Source organism: Nanorana parkeri, unplaced genomic scaffold (genome assembly GCF_000935625.1).
Source record: "Nanorana parkeri isolate BGI_ZX_2015 unplaced genomic scaffold, ASM93562v1 scaffold186, whole genome shotgun sequence".
NCBI classification, from domain to species: domain Eukaryota; kingdom Metazoa; phylum Chordata; class Amphibia; order Anura; family Dicroglossidae; genus Nanorana; species Nanorana parkeri.
Window position 1 is genome coordinate 1,342,068 of NW_017306454.1, and position 27,720 is coordinate 1,369,787.

Here is a 27,720-nt window from a genome sequence, read left to right on the forward strand (position 1 = left end):
CTTTCTTTTCATTTATTTTGCAAGTGCTGTACATGGCATAAGTGAATGCTGTGCAAAATTCACAAACAAAAATATAAATTACATTCATTATTTATACCCCCCATATTTTTTACATCAATATTTATTTTCTTGCAATTATTCCAAGCACAAAAGGGAACACAGCACAGCCTCTCGGCCCTCCTGCTCATGCTCCTTCAAGTTGGAAAGTCACATCAGTTTGACGAAACAAAAGCAAAAACTTCCTTTAAAACAGGATTAAATATTTAAATTTCCAAAAACGGAAGCTCCACACACACCAGTTCATGGTGAGCGAAGCAAAGGCTGAGCTCTTCATTTTTTATTCATCTTTCATGAAGGCACAACAGCGTAGGGGGGTGCAGTAGGACATCTAGGGGAAAGAACAGGAAATTAATTGAGTTAGAATAAAATTTTTCACAACAGTTGGCCTATATTTTATCCAACTGTTGGATCTCCATGTCACCATATTGGAAGTCGCCACCTGAAGTTCGACATATCAAGCATCGCACCACCTCAAAAGAGACCCCCCCAACTCCCAAAGCTCAGATACACCCGATTACATGCGAGTACAATCATCTCACACATTCTTCACCCCTCCGCTCTACCAACTTTTATCTGCGCTAGGTCGTCGCGCTTCTTGCTCCTTTTTGTTTCTGCCCTGTTCTAGATACCTACTTAAAATTGTGACTAATATATAATTGTGACTATAAATATAGCACACAAATCGCCCCCTTTTGGGGCTCCAAACCGTCACCACATTGGAAATCTAAAGCAACTTACTCCATTTTGTCCTCTAGTTTATGAATAGTCTGCTTGTCCAGATAACGGCAAAATAAGGAAAGCAAATTGCTTGGGAGGAAAAGCGGCTCCACCATGGAGGATTTGGAGACATGAGAGAGCTCCTTTGCTACAAGGAACACTGTATCTGTCCTGAGGATTAAGAGACAAAAATGGAAACTGTTCACATTCCAAGAAAACAAATAGAAAAGGTTTGTACTTTGAGCTACAGAGTGTTTGTTTAAAGCCAGATAAAAAAAAAGCAAAAAGGAAAGCAACGAAAATACAGAGATTGTGCGTTTCCAATAGTTCTTTGAATTTGGAAAATGATGAAAGCCCTTAGCAAGTTCACCAGTTTCTGGTTCTCCGTGGCCACAAACAGTTTTGTTTAGTATGCCATAGAATTTACACAATATTCAGAAACATTGGTGGCTGCAACCTTTCAAAGACTCCCTTCTACCAAGTGCAGAATTGTTTTTTCTTTTTTAAGTTTACCTGAATGCCTCATTCACACAAAAAAAGGCCGTCAAATACAGCGTTGTGCACAGCCATATCGGGCAGCTCCCAGGAAGGACAGGTGCTTCTCCATGGGAGCATGCGGCCGTACGCCGCCCTACACGTCTGTGCTGGTGTCCGTACTCTTATGCCGACAAGATGGATCCTGTTCTTCGTCCGAGCCAGGACACGTGTACAGACCTGCACTTGGGTTGAGAGTAGGGTGGCATATGGCCACGTACTCCCATAAAAAAAAAAAGAAAAAAAAAAAAAAGAAGAACAGGGCCTGCATACTAATCACACGCAGCACCTGTCCTTCCCGGGAGCTGCCCGATACGGCCGTGCACGCAGCATGGACCTGTACGTGCCGGCCTTTTCTCGTGTGAATGAGCCCTAAAGCTTAGGCTCAACAAGAATTTATGGTGCTCTAGAATGGATATTGGGGGTTTACAAAAACCCCACCAGTTTCATCCATATATTTTTTGAGACCTGAGCAGCAAGACCTCAGATACACAGCTTATCATCTCAATTCAACAAATTGTAAAAAATGATTCAGATTTTTCTGGCTTTAATAAAAAAATATTGAAAAATATTGCAGCCAGGAAACACAGTCCTCTTTTTATAGTTGGGAATGAGCAGCTCTAGAACCCACAGTAGAAAGTTCTCACCATTGCAGTCACCAGAAGATGGGAGTAGGCAGCAAGCCTTGCCAATCACCAGTACCCATCTATAACTAAATCACTATAGGGTACACTAGCCCTTGGAGTATATGTAAAGACGCAGCAAAAAGAAGTGCCCCACAGGGTTACACAAGGACAGCAACTTCGTAGAAACTCATTACCATTTTTCAAAGTCCCCAATGCACGGCTCCATTGGTGTATCAGAAGACAAGAGGCTCTCTCCATGGCTCAGTAATGCATACAACAGGGAGATTCCAAACTAGATAAAAAGGGCAAAAGAAACAATTTTCACAGAAGCAAAGTAGTTTTACATTGATAATCCACAAATCAAGAATCATTTGACCCTTTTATGATTGCAGAGACCAAGTTTAGCAGTGTCCGTTAACGCAACATTAACCCTCTGACTAAAAATTTGTCTGTTCGACAGGGCAGAACTAGGAAAAACAAACACACAGCTGCACATTCTAAGTTCCCTGCTGTTAAGTTAATGTTCTCCCAGCAAGGGACATTTTACATTTGGAGTTGTATTGTGGACGTGAAGAGTTAAGTGTACGTAAAACCAAAACCGTTAAAAAAAAATCCAGCGGGACACAGACAAAAAGGAAGACGTGGAAAGGCTTTTAACACTTTCAGACTCCACCCCACACACACCAACAAATATGTTTCTTTTTACAAATACTTTAAAGGAAACAGAAAATGGAAGACCACCATTTTGGACTTATTCTACAAATCCAGATAGGGCCTTTAATTTCAGTGCCAGGGAAAACTAAAAGGAAACATTACCAACAGCAACAAAGTACTAAAATGCCTAACAGAAAAAGACTTGATACATTCAGACATGCAGTAAAAGCTCTGCAATACTTACACTTTTTACTAGGGATGCACCGATACAAGCATCGGTATCGGCCGCGATACCGAGTATTTGCATGGGTACTCGTACTCGTGCAAATGCTCTGATGTCCAAAACGAGTACCTGTGTCCGCCATCTTCCACCGCCGCACACAGCACACAGGACCACGTCTGCATTCATGCAAGATGGCCGCGATCTCCTTCTCCACGGGCGAACGGCCGAAAGCAGACTCCGCCTTCAATTCCTCTGTCCTCACTCGTGATTGGTGGGGAAGCCTGTCAATCATCCAATCGGCCAATCAGCGTGAGAAGAGGCAATTCCTCTGTCCTCACTCGTGATTGGTGGGGAAGCCTGTCAATCATCCAATCGGCCAATCAGCGTGAGAAGAGGCCGGCATTGACAGATGACTAGGCTGTGACACGAGGGGATGAAGCAGACGGAGACGACGGAGAAGAAGGTTAGCAGCACTGCTGGGGCTGGGCACAGGATGGGGGGTGGGCACAGGATGGCCTCAAAAGTTATATTTGGCTGCTGTAGGTTTATAAATTTTTAAAAAATGCACTACTGCTTGCTATTCTATTTGGATGAGGCAGAGCACATGTTCAGCATAAAAAACAGGATGGCATAAAAAAAAAAAGTTATATTTGCCTGCTGTAATGCAATTACTAATTGCATTACAGCAGGCAAATATAACTTTTTTTTATGCCATCCTGTGCCCAGCCCACACCTGTAGTGTGGCACAGTTATATCTAATTCTGCATCCCTGGCTGTATATTATACATTAAAAAATGTAATATACAGCCAGGTATGCAGAATTAGATATAACTGTGCCACACTACAGGGGTGGACTGGGCACAGGATGGCATAAAAAAAAGTTATATTTGCCTGCTGTAATGCAATTACTAATTGCATTACAGCAGGCAAATATAACTTTTTTTTATGCCATCCTGTGCCCAGCCCACACCTGTAGTGTGGCACAGTTATATCTAATTCTGCATCCCTGGCTGTATATTATACATTAAAAAATGTAATATACAGCCAGGTATGCAGAATTAGATATAACTGTGCCACACTACAGGTGTGGACTGGGCACAGGATGGCATAAAAAAAAGTTATATCTGCTCCTTTAAAAAAAAGTATCGGTAATTGGTATCGGCGAGTACTAAAAAAAAAAAGTATCGGTACTCGTACTCAGACCCAAAAAAGTGGTATCGGTGCATCCCTACTTTGTGCCATTTCTTAAAAATTGATCTTTCAGAAATTTGTTGTGGTTCTAACTTCTAATCTGAAAGCACACTGCCTTTGCTGCAATGAAATCCCATGCAGTCTCGTCAGCCCTGACTGTGGGACTTCAGGATGCTACCTCTCTGTTCCACTCCCCAAGTGCAAAAATTTTAATGGATTTCCATTCCAGGTAAACAATGCTGCTGCCCTGATTCTCAAGGGCCTGCTCACACACTGTATGGGGAGAAGAATCATGGACGATGTAGATTTAAAGCCAGGTCTATGACAATAGGAACCGACCTCCTAGCAAGCGATCCCTGCGAGAATTTTGGCAGCATGGTGATGATGCAACAGGAAGTAAGCAGTTTCTTGCTACAGAAAAAAAAAAAATGCTGGGGCATGCTCTAGAGGAGCAGAGAGGTTTGGTGATACATTTGGGGAATACCTGGACATAGCTTTAAGTGTGAAAAAACATGCACCATGTGTGGTCCCCGATTACACAGGTCAAATGGAAGTTATTGGTCACATTTTCAGATTATTGCATGAATGTTTCAGCTTTATAGACAGTGTTACAGAAAGTAAAATGTTGTCAGTACTCCAATAGCAGAAAAACTAAAAAATTCTCAAATACCTGGTTCTGGAATGCTAACGTGAGTGGCAAATCTAGGCTCTCCGGCAAAGGCCTGGTAAGTTCTTGAATTACTCGGATCAGCTCAGTGAATGGCAGCCCATTAACTATAGATGTCAGAGGTCTGTAGAGTACTGGAAGGGACTGCAAAATAGAAGCGATTCATTTATGTGGCAGACCATCAACCCTTTTTTCCCCTGGGCTACAAGGAAATTCTCTCAGTAAAGTGCAACATTTTATGTTCCACCTAATAGTTAAAGCCCTGTATAGTCACTATATTTGGCATCCAATACTGTGTACTATATATGCCAAAAAAAATAAAAAGTTAAACCAAACAAACTTCACAAAAGTAAAGCGAAGAAAAAAAAACAAAAACACCTTATCAATAGCATGCAGACAATAAAGATACATGATAAAGATTCCAAGCCTTTCCTACTCCTGGCAGGTAAGCAGACACATGACTTCCACTGGAGAAGAAAGCTTGTACCCTTATATTTCCCGTAATCTCCATTCTTAGTACTTGTACAGTACAGACAGTAACAGTGCCACATAATACCCATTTGGCAATTAGCCAAACCCCACATTTTTACCTTTTCAGTGGTGTCATTGTTTATGAGGTAGGACAAATGCTGTACAACAGTCAATAGGATTTCCACCGCCTGTTCGCTGTGGAGGAACTGAAGGAGCCGAGCAACTAACTTCTTCCCCTTCCCAACCTGAAGAATCTGCAGAAACTCATCCTCTGATTCACTAAAGAAAATGAAGTTTATTATATTTTGTGGTCATGCAAGTTCTACACAGATACATACTCATTACACAAATGGCTCAGCAGTTCCTGAAATACATTTGTGGGACGAAATTTCGATCGACATTCGTCAAGTGTCTTAATGACATTATCAGATGGCAAAGAAAGATCTTCTGTACAAACGTTCATTTTGAAATCTACTAGTGTATGGCCAGCTTAAGGGTCTTTTTACAATTTATTGTAAAGCCAAAAAATTTTAACTCGAGAGGGTTTAGGGATGCAGGATACCCAAAAGCACAAACCTAACGGGAGGATAGAATATCTGAAACTGCAACAGCATCAGGTCCTATAAGAGCATCCTCCAAAAATACTGATAGAGCAGCCAGGTATATCTATGACCCTGTAAAAAGCAGTCAGTCCTTGTAGTGCACCAAATGGCTTCTGTTACCCCTGTATGATGCCTGGATCCAAAAGGTGATGAATGTCCAGACAGCAGCTTCTACCCAGCTCCTCTGCAACACTTCAGCTTTTCCAGCCCAGCTTCCATCAGGTATTCACTCCAGAAGTAACACACCCCAGAGGCCCCAGCACATGGTTCATGTAGAGGCCAGGCCCGACAACACATCCACACTTGGGCCTCCCCCAAGGGAAGAGAGCCTTCTGGAATGTGGTACCCCACATATTCATCATCTCAGCCATACCTATGAGTTACCTCCTCAGGGATTGGTTGAGTCACGATAAATATTCATAATAACCCTCCTACACTATGCTGGAGCCCCCTCCTAGTAACATGTGGAATTAATTAACCCACCAGACTTAAGGTACCCATACACTGCAAATTTCGCACAGTGCCTGCCGCTGTCGGCACCCTTTCGGCGTCAAAGAAGCTGGCTGGAAAATCTTCGTACGACCAGAGCCGGCAGCTAATGAGCTGCCGCCTCTGGTCGGGTAATCTGGCAATGGCCGGTGGCCAATGTCAGAATACAATGCAAGCAGCGGAGATACCTTGGACACTCAGTGTTGGAGAAATCTGCTTCTTTTTTTTTCCGTTGAGCGCATTGGGTTGACCAAGAAAAATAGAGCAGTGTATGGGCCAGCCTTAGGGAAAACCTGCAGAACATTGAAATATACATGCTCGGGCTGGTTGCAGTTCAGCAATAAGCACACTAAATTTGGTAAAAGACAGAGAAGGCAGGGTTGCTACAAAATGCATGCTTAAATTGTTAGCCGGCAAGCAAGGTTTCCTCCCTGATTAAAGTTTAGAAGCCCAGTAAAAACAACCTAAGCTTTTCAGATTCAAGGAACCCCAATTATGGCTTCATGCAAAGAAAAAAAATAGAGCGCAGAAATCCAACAATGAGGACAGCCACATGCAAGCGGGTTTAGGGTGTAGCGGCTTCACAGAGGGAATCACACGTAATGGTCTTTTGAACAAGATAACGTTTATTACCGGAGAGCCGGTAGTAGGAAGAATATTTACAATAGTAAGGTCAGCAGTTTCACTCCAGGCATGGAGACACAGGTACACAGTACCGTCACTTCTGATATGAACGGTAGTAGTATTCGTTAGCACCATCCCACTAACTGGCAAAGTACAAATCCAATCACACAAGGTGTATCTGTAAATCTGCTGATATTTATAAAGACATGCAAATGCATTTGTAGAGCAAGGTAGAGTTTTTAAGAAACAGGTTTTAGTTCCTCAAAAACCCTGCAGGAATCCTGAGAATTCTCTTAAGCGATTGCCACTTCTGCCTTGCAGCACTGGGGGCCGCACCCCTCGTGGACAGGGACTGATGTGAATCTACAGTATGCTTAGCAGTGGGCAAGTTGTCTGTGCTATATAATATGGTCTTAGACATAGAGAGAAAAAATGTACAAAAATGAAAGTCCATTCTGTTATACAGAAACTGCCACAGTCTACGAGCAATTCCTACAATGCAAGCCATGGTGTCTTCTGGATAATGCTGTAGAGATCAATAATAGCAGTAGATGGTAGTCATGAAAGCAAGCTCTACTCCTTACAGCACTTTTTGCTTAAGCAAGCAAACTACGAACATTTGTGAAGCACAGAGCTTTGCTCTACAAATGTGCCAGGAGATTGGCTTTACACACGCGCAGGGTTGTCTAATATTGCTTGGACAAAACATTTTCTTGGCCCCTCTACGCCTCCTATCCGCCACTCCCCACCCGTCATGCAATTTTGCAAAACATTCTCCTACTGCCGAGCAGATCGGGGGAGACGTCAGAGGGAGACGTGATCTCGAGGGTCAGGGGCGTAGCAATAATATACAATACTGATAGCATAGTAAACAGAATGGTGCCACTTGTGTATGTTTTGCAGGCTCAAGGAGCAGCTGCTTAGGACCCACAACAATGACTGGGCCTGGGACAACTACCGCTTTTGCCCAGCATTAAAGATGGCCCTGCACACACATTTGTATATGCTGCTTTGAAATTCCAAGACTGGATATTCCCATTTGGTTGATGCTCATAAGGCAAATTGTGCTGCTAAAAAATAATAACACCTTGTACAATCCTGTGGATAAAAGAAATGGATTACATTACACTTGGAAGGGGAGGCAAGAAATTGCACTCAGAACTCACTCTTCCCAGCTGCACAATCCAATCTTCAGCGCTTCATAGATGCTTTGCACTTTGTAGTTCTGTTTTTGTTGGTAGCGGATGTGTTGGTCTTCAGGCATTTGAGGCATTTTCCTTTCTACCTCCTCCACTTCCAGCAACCTTATAAAGAGCTGAAACCGAGAAAAAAAAAAATGACCCTTCTCCAAGACACATATGCATGGTTTACCAGCGGCACAAAATGACACCTTGGAGTACGAGCTCAAAATACATTACAAATACTGAATAGTCATTTTAAAACATTGATAATGAATACTGAAAATGGCAATCACCCTTTTGGTTTCACAGAGCTGAGCACGCACAGCTCCGTGTACATTCTACAGAAGCATGCATAGGCAGGTAACAGTGTATTAGTGAAATAGGATGCGTTAGTGGAATTTAAATGTTTTAAAATTGAACATTTGCAGGCAGGTTTTTAAGGCCTGCAAGCTTTTGCAAAATTTTACAAAGCTTCAAACAACTTTGAAGACTTTAATGCAGCAGTCCCCAAATGAAGAGCAGCGGGTTACTACGAAGAGGCCTCCTCAATGGGAAGGGCTTGCAGCTGCTGAGCATACTGGGCACTGGTTCAAGCAATGGGTATCTTACAGGCACCCAGCAACCTCACAGGCACTATCGGGTGGAGAGATCTCTTGCCCGATGGTGCCTATATTGTCCCGGCTGTGGCATCACAATGAGGAGTGGCAAGGGACATAGAACCTACAAGGAGGTATGAGCCATGGAGGATGTCTGGGGCATTTATTCCTCCCACTGAAAGGTACATTTAGTCCCACAGATACAGGGGTATTTTACATCCAACGAAGTGCTGACACAGGGGCTTTTTTTATGCCCCCCACATGTTGGGGAATTTCACTCCCGCTGATACAAGATACTCCTACTGGCCATAGTCTGACCACCAAACAGTCTGACAGATGAGAAGGGTGTAAAGCCTGTGCATACAAGGAGCTGCTCCCATGTATTCACATACAGTTTGTAAGCAATTACAAATCAGACCTACAAACAAGGGTTTCAAATACTAACATACACTGAAATTATTTACATCTAATGCATCTTTCTCATGCATCTTAAAGCCCATGTCCACCTTTGCAGAGGTATTTTTAAAAACATATGCCAGGCAAATGTACACCGAGTGTACATAAGGCAGGCATATGCAGTTGCTGTACATGAATATAGAAACTTCGTTTTTTGTTAGCTTTCCTCTTCCTAGCTGCATGGAAATGGCCACCTCTGCAAGCATTCTGTGTATATTACAACTGAGCCCCCCCATTCATTAGAATTCATAGTGGCAACCCCCCCTGGACAGTGTATGGTGTGTAAAAGCACACTGTAAAGCAGCTGTTTAGAGCCTGCTTTACACAGTGTCAGACTGAATTTCCTGTGGAGAAAATTCTAAATTTCTCAGATTCGGGCCTAATAAAAAAATAAAAATAAATGTTTTAATTAATAAAGCGTGCAAATGTAAGTCATGAAAATGTACACATACCCCATCACTACACCTCTACATTACCACAATAAATGCCACTTACAAAAAAATGTAAGTCTATACATTACCTTTTTACCGAAACGCTATTGCAGAAAACTAAAACATGAGTTGATTACCTGATAACTCTGTTTCCAGGAATCTTCCAGGACAGCCATCGAGATATAGGCTCCGCCTGCCTGCAACAGGAAACACATCACCCACATTAAATAAATAGACTCCTCCTTCCATCCAAAGTCAGTAACCTCTAGGACCGAAGGCTACCCCATGCACAAAAGTATCCCCTCCTTCATCCAACCACGGATGCCACCTGGATACACACCAAGGGAAGCAGGGTAAGGCTCAGCCCAAAGGCAAACAAACATGAGCCCTAAAAATAACAAACATTACGATGTCCCTGTGTAGCCGGCGGAAACACACAAAAAACTGACTTGGGATGGAAGGAGGAGTCTATTTAATGTGGGTGATGTGTTTCCTGTTGCAGGCAGGCGGAGCCTATATCTCGATGGCTGTCCTGGAAGATGACTGGGGAAATATACACACAGACTGAATTGAATTTAGCATTTTAAAACAGAATACACAGGAAAAAAATTTTTTACAAAATAATTGGACTAGCCTTTTCAATGTGTCGGAGGACCCTCACCCTCTGGTAACCAAGGGCTTTAATATCCTGAAGAAAAATGCCAAAGGATTATTACTTCTTTCACAAAGTCATATGCAAATTAAAGTAACACTAAACTCAGGAGTTAAATCTTAAAAATACATACAAGTCCCTAACTATTAACAGTAATGCATCTTATTTGTGTATCACTCGGCTGTAGATCCTCCAATCATCTCTGAATTGGTGCCAACACTGCACTTCCTTCTGGAGGGTGGCTACTTCTGTTCCCCATGGTGTGCGTGTTGTAGAGTAGTCACCGCTCCAAGCTCGGTCCCGTGATGGTCTACAATCTCAATAGAAATTAGTAGACTAAACGTGAGATTGTAGTCCATCACAGGATCGATCTTAGAATAGTAGCGATGTTAGTGTCAATCACCACTCTCCGCAGAGATTGCCCCCTCGCCTCTGGTGCTGCTGACTATGGGTCAGAGATTACATTAATACATTTACTCCTGTGACCAAAAAGAGAACTAAAGCCAAAAAAGGTTCGGCTATAATTCTCTTTTAAGAACAAGGCAGCAATGGCAGGTCTGTTTTGACAATTAACCCTTTAAATGTACATTTGGCTGTGTAAGCAGCCGAACTCTGGGCAGCACAGTGGCGTAGTGGTTAGCGCCTCTGCCTTGCAGCACTGGGGGTCCCCGGTTCGAATCCCAGCCAGGTCACTATCTGCAAGGAGTTTGCATGTTCTCCCTGTGCTTGCGTGGGTTTCCTCCGGGTACTCCGGTTTCCTCCCACACTCCAAAGACATGTAGACAGGTAGGTTAATTGGCTCCTCTCTAAGTTGGCCCTCTATGTATGCATGCGAGATAGGGACCTTAGATTGTAAGCTCCTTGAGGGTAGGGACTGATTTGAATGTACAACTATGTAAAGTATGTAAATTGTCTGCGCTATATAAATAATAAACTCTGGCAAACGATTAGAACCTTAAAAGATAATCTGCAATACAAAAATCTATAGGCATCACCGGAGTAAAGGCGACAAGCACCAGTAAAACCAAAACCATGGGTCAGAAAAGAGGAGCCTATGAAATGTAATAAGCAACTATGACTGCCCCCTATTCTGTACATCATTGAAAATAACACTAATATATAATAACACTATATATATATATCATAGGTAGCAAATTAAGTTAAGAGTCCAGCTAACTTTTGCGTACTTTTACAATTCACATCAATAAAAGCATGTCAAGTATACTTGCCTCATCTGGCATTACATAGGAAATGGCATCTATCGCTCTCCTAGGACTGTAGCAGGTTGAAACTGCCACCTGTCCAAGAGAACCTTCAAAGTGAACCACTAAAAAAAGAAATAAGGAAAAAAGCTAAAAAGGAGTTGTAAAGACCCAGCATATCCTCTCCTGTTATAACATCAGCATAGAGTTGGTTTTCATAATGCATAAACCAATTGGGTCAGGTAGGGTTTTGGCCTCACCTGGTGTGAGCTTCGTACATTGGTCCTTCTGGCTGCAGGCAGCAGAGCCGGATTAACAAAAGGGGCGGGTGGAGCCCCTGCAAATAGGCCGACACTGAGTTGCAGCCGGGCCAAGCTGGCCATGCCGCGGCGGCCCTCTATTCAGGCATATCAGAGGGCCCACTGATGTGCCTGAGCAGACAGCCACATCTGCTGCGGCTGCAGGCACTAGCCTCACTGGCCCCTCAGAACCCCCGCACAGCTCTCTAAGACCCTGTAGACAACAGGCCGTGAACCTGGAGCAACACAGTATGAAGCTTCATATTATTCTGCATTGCTGTATAAAGTATTGCTGGGATTTGTAGTCCTCTATAGCCGATTGTATTCTGCAGTGCTGTATCATTTATTGCTGGGATTTGTAGTCCTCTATAGTTGGCGGTATTCTGCATTGCTGTATAATGTCTTGCTAAGATTTAGTCTCTCTACAGCTTGGAGTCAGTGGCAGGTCGACTAGGGTTGCAGCTGCAATCGGGCCCTGGTTCTCCACCACTGACTACAAAATCACAGCGCAGACAGGAGGAAGAGGGGCCCGTTGACTGTTGCCATTTTCATAAAAAGGCCCACCAAAATCCTCAGCACCAGGCATGTGATGCTCTTAATCCGGTCCTGGCAGGCAGCCCCTAGTTTTGCTCACATTAAGCCTGTTTGCCATTGCCCAGCTCTCATTTGGACGGTTTATGGATTTGCCCACATACTGCATCTCTTAATAGACAAGAAAACAACAACAACAAAAAACACAACCAGGCATGTTTATAAGCATCATACCAGATTCATAGGTTTCTGCTTTCTGGATATAAGGCGTAACAAGTTTAGGAGGTTCCTTCTTTTTGCGTTCACCCAAAAGTTCTTCCTCAGCCAACCGCCGCTCCAGCCTCTCGTAGTAAGTCTGCATATGTTCATTAACATTTTCAATCCCCCCCAAAAAAAGGACAAAAAAAAAAATAATGACTGATGTAAAAAACACTGTTTACAATCATATCTCTGCCATTTAATCATATGGGCATTTCAAGGACAACTATAGCAAACCTACCATAGCAATATCATGGTCTTTCAGGGCTGGATTTAATCGCTCTGCTGCCCCAAGGCCAGGTTTGGGGGGGATGGGCGAGCAGCCTGCACTGTACATTTTGCTCTGCAAGCCCAAAAAAGGGCTAAAAGTAGAAAACAACCACCTGCCTGGCACACAGAACTTCATGTCCCAAGTGTGGGGCAATAGGAGTCCCTGCCACCTCGAGGCCGAGCCTCGGGTGGCCTTGTGGGAGCCCTGGCTGCACTTTTCCCCCCTCTTAATTTTTACCTGGCGATTATACCAGTAGCAAATTTCCTGTCCTAGGGTGACAAGACAACACTAATTTACACCACTGTTATTTTTGTAGTAGCATATTAACTCTAGTCTGCTCTCCTAATCTGGACTACAAAAATACCCCCTCCTCTCCATTATTGAAGGATCAAAGGTTTTGTAGTTCACAGGAGATGGCTGTGAAAGCAGATATTTCATTTCCGTGAACGCAAGTAACAAAGATGCTGGATTTCTGGCAAAACCAACTGGTATTTCCTGTACTTGCAGAAAATCTACTTGGCCTTTAAAAAAATAAAAATTGAGCACAAGAACATGGACTGTCCACATGTGTTTTGCCTAGAGACATTTAGTTAACTTTACCCAATTTAAACAGTCAGAGGAGACAGTCCTAGGTTTATAAGCACTCCTCATCGTGGCCAGGCGACCCTAGCTAAAAGGTGGCCAGACACCTTACAACCATTGAACAACTTTTTTGGTCCAGACATCGCACCCTCATTCAATTTTTATTTGAATAGCCCATCATGCACAGGCCAATGTAGTTTGTGATTATCGCGCGGCATCACTACTAACTGTCCGAATTTTGTAGATGGACAGAACAGACGTTGGTATAGCGCATGTTGGTATAGCGCATGTGCAGTTTTCATCTTCCAATTTTTGTTGTACGGAAACGCCACTGATCCGTTAATTTTTTTCCCCAACTTGACAAAGTTTTCTAGTCTGCCTGAAAGATGAAGCCGGTTGTACAGTGCAATTGCGGTTGTGCACTTCCCATCAACTAGCCGATCAGATGAAACCGCTAACTAAAAGGTGTATGGGCATCTTAAGCAAGAATTATTTTTTATTTCCTGGCACTAGGGTTGTCTAAAACCTTCCAAAAAGCCTCTACAGGCATACTCCAATTCATCTCTCAGAATAAAACAAGTTCTCTCATTTTTCATAAAGTGCATTTTGCAGCATTATGCCAAGCTACCAAAGTTACCACCAACTGCATGGCTACCAAAAAATTCCAATACTTCAGCAAATTCAACAAAATCAAATGGTTTGGCCAGGCCTCACTTTCAGTGTTTCTTTATATATTACAGGAACCAGCACAAGCTACTAAGCTATACTGCATGCGATTTGTAATTGACTGGAGCAGATGGCCAAAACTGAGAAATACGATCCCTTGCGTAGTGTAAAAATGTTGGCAGGGGACACAACTCTGTTGATTTTTCAAAACTGCAATAGCAAGTCTGGGTGGAATTGGCTGTTAAAATCGTCATCTTCACCTGGTAGTAATAGTCATCTAGATGCGGGTTTTCACTTTGTAGCTGGATCATTTGCAGTTTGATCACCCATTCCTTCTCCTTCAGAGACATCAAACTCGCATAAGGATCAGATCTGCTATCCCACTGCTTACGGCTAGAGCTGGAAAAGAAAAAAGATTTTACAGCTAGAGAAGATCATATTGGATGGCCTATATTACCAATACTGAAGGTTGTGTGGTGAAACCTTCAATCGCCAGACTGGGAACCAAACTTCACAAATTAAAGATTCAATTTTGTCACAATACTGTAAATCGCCGGATCAAACAACTTTAGAGAGCAAGGACTGGATTGGGTTACAAAGTGATTTATTGGACAGCCTCCAAACAGACATTTTAAAAAAAGTTAAGCATCCTTGCTACACTTTCTAGTAATGGGCATCCTACAAATATCGATAGGCAAGGGCCCATTTAGACACTGCTTGAACAGTCCATAATGGGTTACAAAAAAAATAAATCATCCTAGCTATTCCTCAGTTTGAACAAGGTTTTGTGGTTGGATGACATTAACTTCGATAAATGTACACGGTATTCTTTTAAAAGAAATTAAGACACTGCATAACACCATAAAAACTAGGGTTGCACAGATACCAAGTACAGTACTCGGTACAAGTACCTATACATTTCCAGCTCCAAGACTACACTAGAGAAAAATTCAAAAATTAGGAGGCAGCTGTCATTTGTAAGGAGCACACGGAGCTCCTGGGATTTGTACATTTGTTTTAATGTACGATGTTGTTTTTATAAATATAAAGGGATGCACAGATACCAGTTTTGCGAGTATGAGTACTGATACTTGCCGAGTACAAGTACTGATAGATTTTTGTTTATCGTCATGTGACGGTTTTTCTAAAACAATACAGACTAAAGATTTCAGGACAGTGGTGGAGTGCCAGAGCCAGGTCCCAGCTGCAACCCTGGTAGTTCTCATGAAAATGCCAAGTATCTGCACTGGTACTCGAAAAGTATCTGTGCAACCCTAAAAAAAACCTCACCCATGCTGTGAAGCAATTTAGGGAATACAATTCTGTAGGACTACTTTGCAGTTTCTGGTCCTAGACTGCTTGCAGTCATTAAGGTCCCTTCACACTTATGTGTCTTTTAGGCTGTTGTGTGGAGCGTGCCCATTTTAGTGGGTCCTCATACTTCGATGAAAATGTAGTCACCTAATTTTTCTCCCAGTACAGTTCAATCCCCCCCGCTCCTCATTTTTGTTTTTCCACTCTGAGGCAACTATTTGTGTTAAGAGGCATCTTGCCATGTAGGTGCTTTAAGGGTGCTAATAAAAATGACAACGCAAAGCGCATACCCAATGAATGAATGGGGACTGAAAGCATTATTTTAAAGTAGTATTATACTCTTAAAAACTGGTTTTCAATAACAGATTCAGAACACAGAAATATACATTGCCCAGCAAAGTATTTCTTTATGCTTTTGCCCAAGCTCTTAGTCATGTTTTGGAACAGCTCCAACTCTCTCTTCCATATCCCCCTCAGCTTACAGTCCAGTAAAACATCACAAGGGGCAGACTTTTCCAACAGCTGTCCATCTACTGGGTGGAGAAGGGATGAAGGAGGAAGGGGGAGGAAGTGTCTTGCTTGCTAGGCTTGTGTGTTTGTGGAAAAACACACAGCTTGCACACACACAGCTCCATGGGACAAGAAAAAGGAGCAACCCCAAAACATGAGGGCCAGTGCTCAGGGGGCCATTGGATTCTATAAAATGCAAAAAAAAAAAAAAAAAAAAAAAAAAAAAAAACTTTCAACATTTGAAACAGCTTAAACATTTGACTAATATTTTTTTTTTTTTTAAAAACCATAAAAACCACTGAGTTATAACTCCATCTTCTGCACGATTTCATAAAAAGTCATGAAGATTTCAGAAGGGTACAGTAAACACTACAAGCAAAAGTTCTATAGTGTAGCCAGATCAGTAGAGAGTTGGTGCAGAGAAATCACATCAATCACTCTGCACTGATTTAATAAGTTAGTTAACTCATCTTATTTATGGTACCCCTTTAGTCACCCCCCCACAGTAAAGGATCAGCTGCAGGGAGACCACATGCATTATTGATCCTTTGCCCTCTGCCTGCCTTTGTTTTGGGCACAGCTTTCAGAGTTTAGTTTCTTAAAGTTCTACACTTGAGTAACCTATTCATAAATGATAGAGATCAGATTAAATAGCTCACTGTCCGGTGTTTGCTGACCATACACAGCTATGTAGGGCAATAGGTTTGCAACAAGACCTTGATGATGAAGTTGAAGCGTAGCCAGCAACATGGCAGAGGAGTTTCAATCTAGAAAAATTTAAATGGGAGCCAACAAGGTGCATGCAAAATACACTGTGGGGTTCCACTGGGGAAAATCAGAGATGGAAAAAGATCTAGAGGTAATTTGGGAAATGCAAATTGGAAATACAGTAAAACTTTGAGACACACTCAAGGGAACAAGAAATTGGAGGTGGTACGGTATATTCTTAAAACTGCACAAGGTTTTTTGTTTTACTGTGAAAACGGTAAAATGTGGAATACATTTGTGCAGATAGCTATATCAGCAAAAAACATGAACAGCATCAAAAACCACTTGGATGAGTTTCTCAGTTTACAGATTATACAGGGTTATGGGAATTGCTAGCATCTCACACACACACACACACACACGTGTCTTTTTTCAACCTCACCAACTATGCAACTACTTCAACTCAACCCAACACAGCAGCCCTGACAAACTGCATTAGAACAGATTAGAAGATTTTTAGTCTTACCTTTGAGGGCGTTGTCGTTGACTTAGAATTCTGCGATGTTGGGGATGCAGCTGTGTTACATGTCCAGGAACCCTAATGAATAAAGGACTACAATTAAAAAGTACTTACTGTGAAAAGTAAGCATTTTGACAGAAGCAAACCCAGTTCCAACAAAATCAAATTCCAATTTAAAGACCACCACACACGCACTATAGAACCTGACCTAGATGTTCCTGCACTCCAGAAGTACCTGAAAATGGCAGGGCCATCACTGCCAGACAGTCACCAGATGCTTTAGCAAGTAAACACAGTCAGAGGAATGTACCATTAAAGAAAATGGTACACCTACAGGTTGGTGAACCAATGCCTTTCTATGTTGTACAGTGCTTCTTAAAATGGGGAATGGAGCAGGAAGTATTTAGGCAGCTTTCATGATAGGAGGAGCTTTAGCAAGTGGCTATGTAAATAGAGTCAACACATACGGGTAGTTAACCAACTAGGGTACCCTTCTACATTGTAGAGTGCTTCTGACATTGGGGGTGGTGGCAGGAGGTATTTTGGCAGCTTAATGGAGGAGAAAGCTTTACCAGTGTTCTAGTGCCCCTTTATAGCCCAATGAGCAAACAAGTATGGAATTGGTGTAGGGATCCACAGAGCTGTAGGAAACTAATAGTGACCTCTCCTACTAGCCAAATAAGTTCGCTATATAAAATTAGGCAAGTTGCAAAAGGTATATTAACTGTACATAGCACGTGAATGATTTGAGCTAACAAACAAGTAGATCTTCCATCGATTACACACAGGAGTCAAGAGATCCCCAGCTGCCATATTACTGCACCAATCATGACTGTTCAGCTTAAAATTGATAGAATGAATGCATCCTTACAACAAGAAAAATCCATGTAGCTCTGCTGATGTTACTGCATGGTCACTGCCTTTGTTCACTTATAACAGATATCTCAATCAATTGCCAAATTCGTGGTCTTATATGAACAGCTAAAAGGATTGAAAACTTACCTAAATCTCTGGAGTGTGTTGCCTAGAGGGCTAAAGAATGGAGACATGCTGGGACTGGGAGACATTGGACCAAACTGCATCCTGACCATCTTCGGGGTCATTGGTCTAACAGGGGTGCTGATGTTAGGAGACATTGGTCTGAAGGGCGTCTGGGACAAAAAACCTGGAGACTGAAGAAAAAAAAAAAAATAAAGCCCACAAAAGAGATTGTACTCACTATTACATCTGCAAATCACACAATTGCTATAGAGACATTGGTATTTTAGTGTAAGACCTTTTACTTTTCTTCTCCACCAGGTGTAGATCACTCCTCCTACCAATGTACCATGCAATGTGACCCACCTGCTCCAGGAAGGCCTTAAATGGATACCTGTTTTTCAGACTATACCAGTGACCATCATGATGGAGTTAATGACCAGCAGCAAGCATGCAGTTAGTGAAGTCAGAACTATGTACATACTTGTTCCCGTAACAGTAAATTAGAAAATATTGATACCTTTGGATCAACCCAACATGCAGGCCAACATCCTTCAAGCAGTTATGTGGCAACATGAACAAAAGATGACCTTTATGAGCACCCGCGTCAGTGTTATATGGTTTCTCCCAACCCCTGTAACTACCAATTTTGCTGGGCAGCTTGGCCTTTCACAGGAAGTAGAAATCAATGATCTACACGCAGGAAGGTATCAACAGGAATAAAACATTACGAGAGGAAAGCCAAACTGCTATGTTAAAGTTCATGACATACTGCATCATAAAGAGCATTTTGTTTTCTGCTCATAATTTCACTTTAAGCAATGGCAGTCAGCATTCTTTCTCAGTGCAGGTTTCCGTCAAATAAGGTCCCCAGTTTCCCTCCAAATCGCAAAATGCTGCTTTTATGCAACTGTTCCTTAGGATATACTGGAAAATATAATTGGCAACTTTTCCCCAGGAATCCTGTTTTTTTGGGCCCCTTCCTAATCTAATGTGCATACAGATTAATAGTAATAAGGAGTCTGCACACTCACAGACCCCCTCTCCATACTTCACAGAAAAGGTTTTTGGTTTTTTTAATGAATTTAAAATATGGTTATGTCAGGTCAGTGGATCCAACAATGTACAGATCGACCTTACCCAGGGTATCAATGAACATGGAGCTGGTCACACATCGCCAAATACGGCAGAAATTGTATAAATCTGACCATTACCTGATTGGGGGTGAATGGTGGAGCCGCTCTTCTAGGAGGTGTGAATGGAAAAGGTGGGCGCATGCTGCGAGGCACCAGTGGAGATTGCTGAAACCAAACACAATTTTGTTATCTTCCGAGTAAGATCATAGTAACTTCTGAGTAACACATAGAACATCGCAAAGTGACCCTCAAAAATACAGTAAGCTAGGAAGAAGTTCAGGGTTCTCTATTTTACTACACCTGTAGTTTCAATCCTGGTCCTGAACTCCAGGAGACCAGCACTGCACCAGCAATATACCAGTGCTAACCATTCAACTTCCTTGCTGTGGATACACATTTTTAGCTCCTAAATGCCGCAGCAGATACCCAGATAGCAAGGATAACTTGCCACAAACTTGTGGCAGGGTTCAATTGGAATTCTTTCCAACTTGCTGCACACATTCCCTGGCAAGTTGTAGGCTTGCAGAACACTTGCAGCACAAGTTCTAGTTGACACTTTTTGAATTTGTAGCAAATTTGCTTGGCGGGTCTACAGCACGAGTCCTGCAGGTCTTAGCAAGAGCTCTGCAAGTGTACAGCACTTCTGCAAAGCACGTTGATCCGGAGACTTGCAATGCAGACTTGCTGTAATTGTGCAACAAAATTGTGAAGCTTGGCATGTCTGCAATACTTTAGCAAGTCATTTTCAAACTTGCAACTCAATTGCTTGCTATCTGGGTATTTAGTTGGCTGGAAGTGTGATGTTAATCCCTTGGCTTTTTTTCCCCACTAGATCACTACATCAAGTTATTTGTGTAGTTTAGCCCTTGTAGCTGGGCTGTGCCAATGTGAAGGTGGTGAGTATGTCCTAATAAAACCAAGGTTAAGGCCCTGTTGATATGTGCATGTTTCCAGTGGAGTGTTTGACAATGCACTGCTTGCTGCTTCTTTGAAAAAGATTTACAGCAAAACGAGTATGGACATACAATGGTAATGCACGTACAATGCCTCTAAAATGCACAGCACACCAACTACTGAAATCATGCGTACGTGTTCAAATCTTAAAATATATGGAGATTATGGCACGTTGCAATACGACTAGTTCAGAATATTTTACCTGGAAGCGCTGTTGGAATGACCTGGGGGACATTCTGCCCATCTCGCGACCCTTCAGCCTCTGTGCACACATGTACCCGCGTTGCATCGGGGAGCCCAGGAACTCCAGGTTTGCTGGTGGCAAATACGGTGCCTTATCCATCACTCTCAAAATAGCTTTATCCTATGTTATGTGGCACAAAGTCAATATTTTTGTAGATTTAAAATTTAAATAAAACCCATCATTGAGGCTATTTATAAACGTTGTCACAAAAGATTAACACAACTGTACACACATTTTACAAGGAAATTCCATTAGAACAGTGAAATCTTTCTAAATAGACTGCTAAATATTATAAATTGCATCATGCTTGGGAATAAACCATAGGAGGACTGACATACAAAAGGGTCTTACAAGAACACTGCAACTCTGGAAAAATATTAAACCATTGCCCACCAACATGCATCAAGAGAAAATCGGTTATCAGCCCAGTTGGGGGGGGAATTGACAAGGCGTGAAAAGGATTGTTATGTGCCAAAAAGTAGTCTTAGAACAGCAATTTTGACACTAGGGTACATAATTCAGTGGTAGCCCCTGGGGCAATTTGGGCCTCCCCAGAGAACGCATTAGAGAACCGCTATACAAAGCTACAGCGTTTTCCCAAAAATAAGGCACGATCATATATTTTTTTCTGGCTCAAAAAACAAAACACACTAGGCTTTTTTTTTTTAATGTACAACAATTCACACTTATGTATTTATGTACAAAAATATGGTGATCAGGGCAATCAGGTGTGCCGTACCTTTCCAAGAGCAAATTTGCTAACCAACTGCTGGCCAGAAAAAGCAAAGTGCACTTTCACTATAGATTCCTCACAGGCGGAGTGCATTTGGTATCACTCCGCCTGTGATAGGAGCCGGTGCTATAGAGGCATTGGCTTATGCGGCTCTGCTTCCTCCGGTGCCGCCTCCCTTCTCTAGAGCTGGCTTAGTTGGCACCGCTGATTCTCTCCCGCGGCTCTTCTATTTCCCCCTTATGCCACCACTGGCCCTAGGAATGGTCACAACTAGTTCTTATTTTCGGGGTAGGTCTTATATTTTAGCAATTCTCCAAAATAGTACTAGGTCTTAATTTCAGGGTAGGTAGCATTTTCGGGGAAACAGGGTATGTTGTATAAGATCACTCAACTTTGTAAGAAAGAGAAACTCTAGCACAAAAAGTATAGATGAGGAAGGACATACCCCCCGCCATGTCCCCCGTTACACAGACTGAAATCATATGCAAAAAAAAAAAAAAAATGGTAGGTTAAATCCTCAAGTGCTATTTTTTCACAACACCTTTTCCATTATACTGGCTTATACAAATGCAATAATTAATAAGATGGATACAAATATTTAGTGCAGTATAAACACCTTTGGAATTTAAATAGTGCTTATTTATAAAAGGTCTGTATATTAGATCAAAAAGACGTTAAAAAGGAATAGAGCCGAACATAAGGGATTTGGTTCTAAAAGGACAGTCCCTCCAAAAATGGACAGTTGGGAGCTATGGTTATAGACATAAACTTGTACTTGTAACAGGAATACTGAAGGCAAAAGTCAAAATATTGCACTTAAAAGATTTAACACAACACCGTTATCTGGACACATGACATTCTCCTCCAGCTCTCCATAGCAAAATTTCATCTACAGGGCCTGAGGTTTTCCTGTAGTTTTGCCCCATTACACCCTTCTCAATGTGGCCCTTGAGCAAATTCTGGCTCATTAACAGCTCGATGTTTCAATGCAAGTTGTACCTCCAGTATTTGTCCAGCAAATGTCGCTCTTACTTTAGGGGAACATTCCCAAGTACCCGAATCCATTCCGGTCTGGAAGAAAAAAGTAATTATTCCCATGTTACTTATGTATTTCCTTTACAAACATGGAAAAATTAAAACTATATAACATGCTAGTTGTTCCTTTTAGTGTAGCCTGATTGCTGTAGTACTCACCTCATCTCTGTTCCCCTCAGAGATACCCTTCTGCAATTCCGCAATGATTCCCTTCCAGATTGAAGAACATCCAACACCATTCAACCCACTTAATTTGAACCCCTCAAAAAAGCAAAGGGGTAAGTCATGAGGCCACCCTAGGCTCATAGGGGAATGCAGCAGAGATGCCACATAATGACTTTCTAGGTCTACGCAATATTCCACAATATTCAGGACACCACTGGAGGTAGAGGACTTGTGTTTCCATGAGACTAGGCTGAAGACCCATTGGGGATACTTATTAGGGTCGACCTTCAGATTTTATAGGCTTAAAGGAGAACTATGAGTGCTTTTCACTCATGCTCATAGTTCTAGCCGACCTGTGACAATGAAACTGGGACTGGATTCCCCCCCTCCCGATCGTCCAGCGCTGACTGACTGAACGGACGGGGGAGGGGAACTAGTTTGTGTCCTCCCGTTACCCTAAGGAGAACTATGGGGAAAAGCCCTAACCCCATAGGCTTAATCGACATGTTAATTTTGACACCAAAATTTAATTTTAGTCTTTTGATGAAAATGTATTTTTAGTCAGATACATTTTTATTTTGGTTGACGAAATTCAAAACAATTTTAGTCTACGAAAATTAAAGTCGGTTATCATTCAGTTGTTCACATCTCCCCACTACAGGAAGTGCTCAGGGAACCAGAAGCCAAATGCAGAAGTCTGGGAACTAATTTTCGTTTAAACGACTAAATTAGCACTTGACGACACACAAACTTACCAAATCGAAGTCTGTATCAAACTCTGTCCAAGTGGAGCCCATTCCACTGTCAACAACAGCGCTGTCCACACTCTGAAAGACATTAGAAAAAGAAATGTTCCTGGTGCAGTCTAGTAACAAAGGTGATTTAAAGACCAAAAGGAAGCCTCTGTTACATAACCCTTTAAATTATACAGCAATAAAGCAAACAATACTGATATTTTCAGTAATGAAGAAGGAGGGGGGGAAAAAAAAAGTTAGACCACATATTAACCAAAAAATAACTTTTCCCCTTTCTTTAGTCCTGCCTAGAACAGATATAATGTATACAAAATCCACTGTAAGTTACCTTTAAAATTACACTGAATTTACAATTACGGTGACTGTAGGCAGTGGCATTGTAGTACTTACACAAGATTGTTAGGTGACCCTTCTAGCAGTGAATAGATGAGCCTGTGATAAAGACAATTTTTTGGGATCATCACAAATACCAAAAGGAAAGAATGTTACCTCTAGAGCTGGCTGGCCGTGAAAGGCCTTCATCACCGCTGGATCTCCCAGGTCAGATTCATCTATTCTTGTGCTTTCTGTCTGAACCTTCATTTCTAAAGAGAGGTCGGCTTCTTTCTGGGAATCGGTGATGATTTCCACCTCTTGATTGGAGGTTTCAGCATTTATTTCTTCTACCAACTCTGACGGTTTGTTAGAAGGCTCTTCGTCCTCACTAATCAGCTCGGGTTTTTGATCAGACGTTTTGCTTTGGTTCTCCTCTTTAGTGCCTTCATCTTCAGAATCTTCATGATCTTAAAACAAGTTTATCTAGTTAGTTCTGCAAAAACTATTGAAAAAAAAAACAACTTGTTGATTGAACATTGGCTCCAAAAAAGGGAGATACACCGTCTTATAACCCTGAACTAGAAAAGGTCTCAGAAAGCAGGAAGCTTTTTCCAGGTCAGGAAAAGCTTGCCTGCCTTTTTTTTTTTTAGGCCAGTACCTGCTTTGCAAGATCAACCAAAGGTTGGACTTGCAAGGTATACATTTTGGGGGTAGTGCCTTGAAGTCCGCTCTAAATTAGTCATATTAAGCCTGTTGGTTATGTATTTAGAGGAAGCGCTGATATCTTGAGGAATGCTGAATTAAGTTTTTCTTGCTTAGCAGAACATCACATCAGACTACAGCATACAGAGATAACTTCCTGTATAGATCATAGATGAAGAAGCACTAGAAACTAGCATTGCAGTATACTGCCATCTACAGCTCAAAAGATATTACATCTCTGAATGTCCGTAATACAAATCAGTGCAAGCCGTTAATTTCCAACAAAGCCTAGCCTACTTATACTGCTCCACTGGGATTTGGGTGGGGATGTACCAGCAAGAAAGGCTCGAGGTACATTTTTTGAGGGGAATACGTTGTTTCAGGTACAACTACCCGACAGAAAACACAAAATTTGGAACCTGATCACCCTCGCACTTTTTACAGTCCAACCAACTTTTTGTTATTTTTGGTAAAGCCAAGAGGGGTTTGAGCCTCAGGTTTTCTTGCTTGACGGATCTAGAGAGGGGGCGCTGGACACAGCGGCGTCAGAAGGGTGGTGCGGCCGGCACCAGGGTGACTCCAAAATGACTGACAGTCATTTTGGTGTCACCTCCTCTAAAAGTCTGGCACTCGGTCATGGACAGAGAGCCCGAGTATCAGGAGAGAGGAGGGACCCGGCAGCATACCTCATCCCACCGGGTGAACGTCCCCGCCTCTCTCTCTGCTGACGTCCATCACAAAGATGGCCGCCTGCATCAATTAGATGACCGCGCATGCACGATGATGTCCCCCCGTCTCCGCTCCTGGTGACACCCGGCCTCAGGACGCCCCTGGCTGGACACTGGACAAACTGAAATCCATTAACATATAACTGAATCTAGTTTGTGAAAGACTATGAGGGGAATTTATCAAAACTGGAGCAGACAAAATCTGGAGCAGCTGTGAATGGCAACCAATCAGCTTCTCTTTTTAATTTTCAAATCCTAACTGAACAACCTGAAGTGAGAAGCTGATTGGTTGCAATGGGCCACTGCTCCAGATTCTGTCCAAATTCCCCCCCCATTGGATCGGTTTAGGCAGCGTCACTGGGCACTATGGGTAGAGTACTAAGGTGGAGAAAGTAATAGTGCCAAAATCACTGGTCCTGGTAGTCCAAAGTAAAAAAAGGTTAATTCAATAACATGGCATAAAACAGAACAGCCTTTTCTTCCATGTTACCTTGTTTGTGAATGCACACTCACTTTTATTGTGGTCTGTTTACCCAATAGTGATGAAAAAGTAGTAATAGGAACCCTACCAACTTGGTCATAGACAATAACAGTTTTGAGTAGTTTAAGGAAGTGTTAGGGAGAACTTCAGACAAATGTTTTTATTGCTGTCTATATCTTCCTGTCCTGGTGGCATACGATACCACTATTTCTTGCATGGGCATCTCATGGACAGATGGTAAAGTAAACAATAAATAAAGTCAACAGCAATAATCTCAAACCCAATAAAAAAAAGAAAATTGGTTGGAGTTAGGTTTTAAGTTCAGTAACGCATTATAACACTCGGCTTAACATTACTGATCTCCTTTATTCCTGCTGAGGCGCTTACAGGATCTACCCAACGGGGAGGCAAGTTACCAAGGATACCTGTAGGCTTGCAAATACCCATTTTCTGCAAATCCTAGTAGTAGGCCTGTCAAAATACAGATGGGGCAATAAGAATTTTCAGAAGGCAGTTAAAAAATGGCAACTCACATATTTCCGTTATAAAGACTTCCTTTAACATGTAGAATTCTAGATCGTTACTCACTGTTTATAGACAGCTTATCTGTGAAATAACTGGATGATTTGAAGGATTTTTAGGTTTAATTCTTGGCCATTATAAAAAAGGTAGAATTATTATTCTCTTTTATCCACAATCATGAATTAGATGGGAAATCCTACCTAATCCAAATGTCACTTCATTGTATAGATCGATTTCGTCATCCTCTTCTACCATTTCTTCGAGCAACAAACTTTCTTCTGCCAGATAAAAGTCCTCTGGCAGCTATAAAAATACACACAAAAAAAAGAATAGACCAATTAGATTAATTCTTATGCGCTATTGTGAATTATAATTTGGTTATTGTGATACAAACACGTTTTCCCCTTAACATGGTTAGTCACCTGGCTCCCACTACTTTGTAGTGTGCATTTCACCACAAAGTAGGGATGCACAGATACCGGTTTTTCGGTATCAAGTACGAGCACCAATATTTTTTTTTCGATACTTGCCGATAAGAGTACAGATGCCGTGTGCCACAATTATCAGGAAGCCGGGCGGTGGACAATAACCCGTTGCCCAGCTTCCCGATTGAATGTGAAGCTGGTGTTTTAGCGAACCACTGACTGCTTCAATTGTCGAGGCTGTCTGGCTTCCTGACCAATCAAAAATCTGGGTGGCGAGCCAAGAAGCCAGCCTCACTTATTCCCAGGAAGCCTAGCTTCCTGACCAAACAAAATGCCGGGCGGCGAGCCATGAGGTGCCGCCCGGTTTTGCGATTGGCTAAGAAGCCAGCCTCATTTGTTCCCAGGAAGCCTGGCTTCCTGACCAATCGGGAAGCCCCGAGACTGGTCATAACCCACCGCTTGTCTTCCTAATTGGAAAAGTAAGCCAGCTGCATGCTCCCTTGGCACTAAAGATTATATATATTTATTTTTTTTCAATTATGCTGTGTACATGGGAGCACAGTTTAAAGCAACTCTGCCAACAAAAATAAAAAGTCAGCTGTAAAAGATGATCAAAGATTAGTGCAATCCCCTGTTGCGTGCCACCCACTGGCCCCTATATCACTACTGTTAAAAATTGTGAATCTCAAGGGACAACATTGCTAGGAAAAATGATATGTAAAGCTCCATTCTCTGACAACTCTATACTTGACCCTCCATCCTTCCTCTTTCACAGCCGAAACAAAATACCTGGGGTCAGCGGTAAGACATCACTCCCTTCGTAATGTAATTGGCCCAAGCACTGCAAAATGGGAGAAGGCAACTTACTTCCGCAACAGAAGGAGCGGCGGGGAGCAGAGTATAAAATGGTTAGGGATTGAACCTGAGGAGGCAGTTAGGCTGAACTGAAATAAAAAGGACTTTGTGGCTAATTTCTATATTTATGAAAAAAAGGACAGCGAGGATTGCTTCTAAATTACTTTAGGTAAACCAGTCTTGTTTTTATGTATAGTTTATACATAGTTTGTATTCAAGTACATTGGGGAACCCATTTTTGCTGCCTGGTAGTCAAAGAACACATGAACCAAGTTGGGGATAAGGTGATGTTTTTCTCGTTCATGGCAAGAAAGCAGTAATTGTTTATCTTCCTCAAAGTAGGGATGGGATTTGGTAATGTTGATTTTTACTCTAGTCATCTATGCAAGGTGTAGATTTCATTGTAGTACCCCATCATTAAAGTGGAACTGGATTTTTTTTAATTTTATGATTTACTATGGGATACTGACAGCATTGCAGTTCAACCCGTTTTACCGAATAAGCTTGTTTTTCTTCCAGCTGGGATATTGAATGAATTCACAGCGAATTCAAGGAGTGGCTCACCCAGCCCCGCCTCCTTTGATGAAATGACATACTTACTATCTGTTCGGAGTTGAGATTCATTGTTTAGATTTCACCAAAGCTGAAATACCCGAG

The 27,720-nt window shown here is 42.1% G+C and overlaps 1 protein-coding gene across 1 annotated transcript; it reads right to left on the bottom strand.

Moving 5' to 3' along the window:
* Positions 1 to 27,720, bottom strand: PATL2 (PAT1 homolog 2). Its single transcript, XM_018555144.1, has 19 exons — positions 27,664 to 27,720; positions 25,984 to 26,086; positions 23,525 to 23,817; positions 23,036 to 23,107; positions 22,080 to 22,151; positions 20,306 to 20,467; positions 19,228 to 19,314; positions 18,038 to 18,207; positions 17,042 to 17,113; positions 14,244 to 14,382; positions 12,441 to 12,561; positions 11,404 to 11,501; positions 10,157 to 10,210; positions 8,025 to 8,173; positions 5,263 to 5,422; positions 4,676 to 4,816; positions 2,132 to 2,229; positions 799 to 948; positions 1 to 388 (listed from the first exon to the last, which is right to left on the bottom strand). Exons 1-19 carry the CDS (start codon positions 27,685 to 27,687, stop codon positions 349 to 351), a joined length of 2,205 nt encoding a protein of 734 aa, XP_018410646.1. The 5' UTR covers positions 27,688 to 27,720; the 3' UTR covers positions 1 to 348.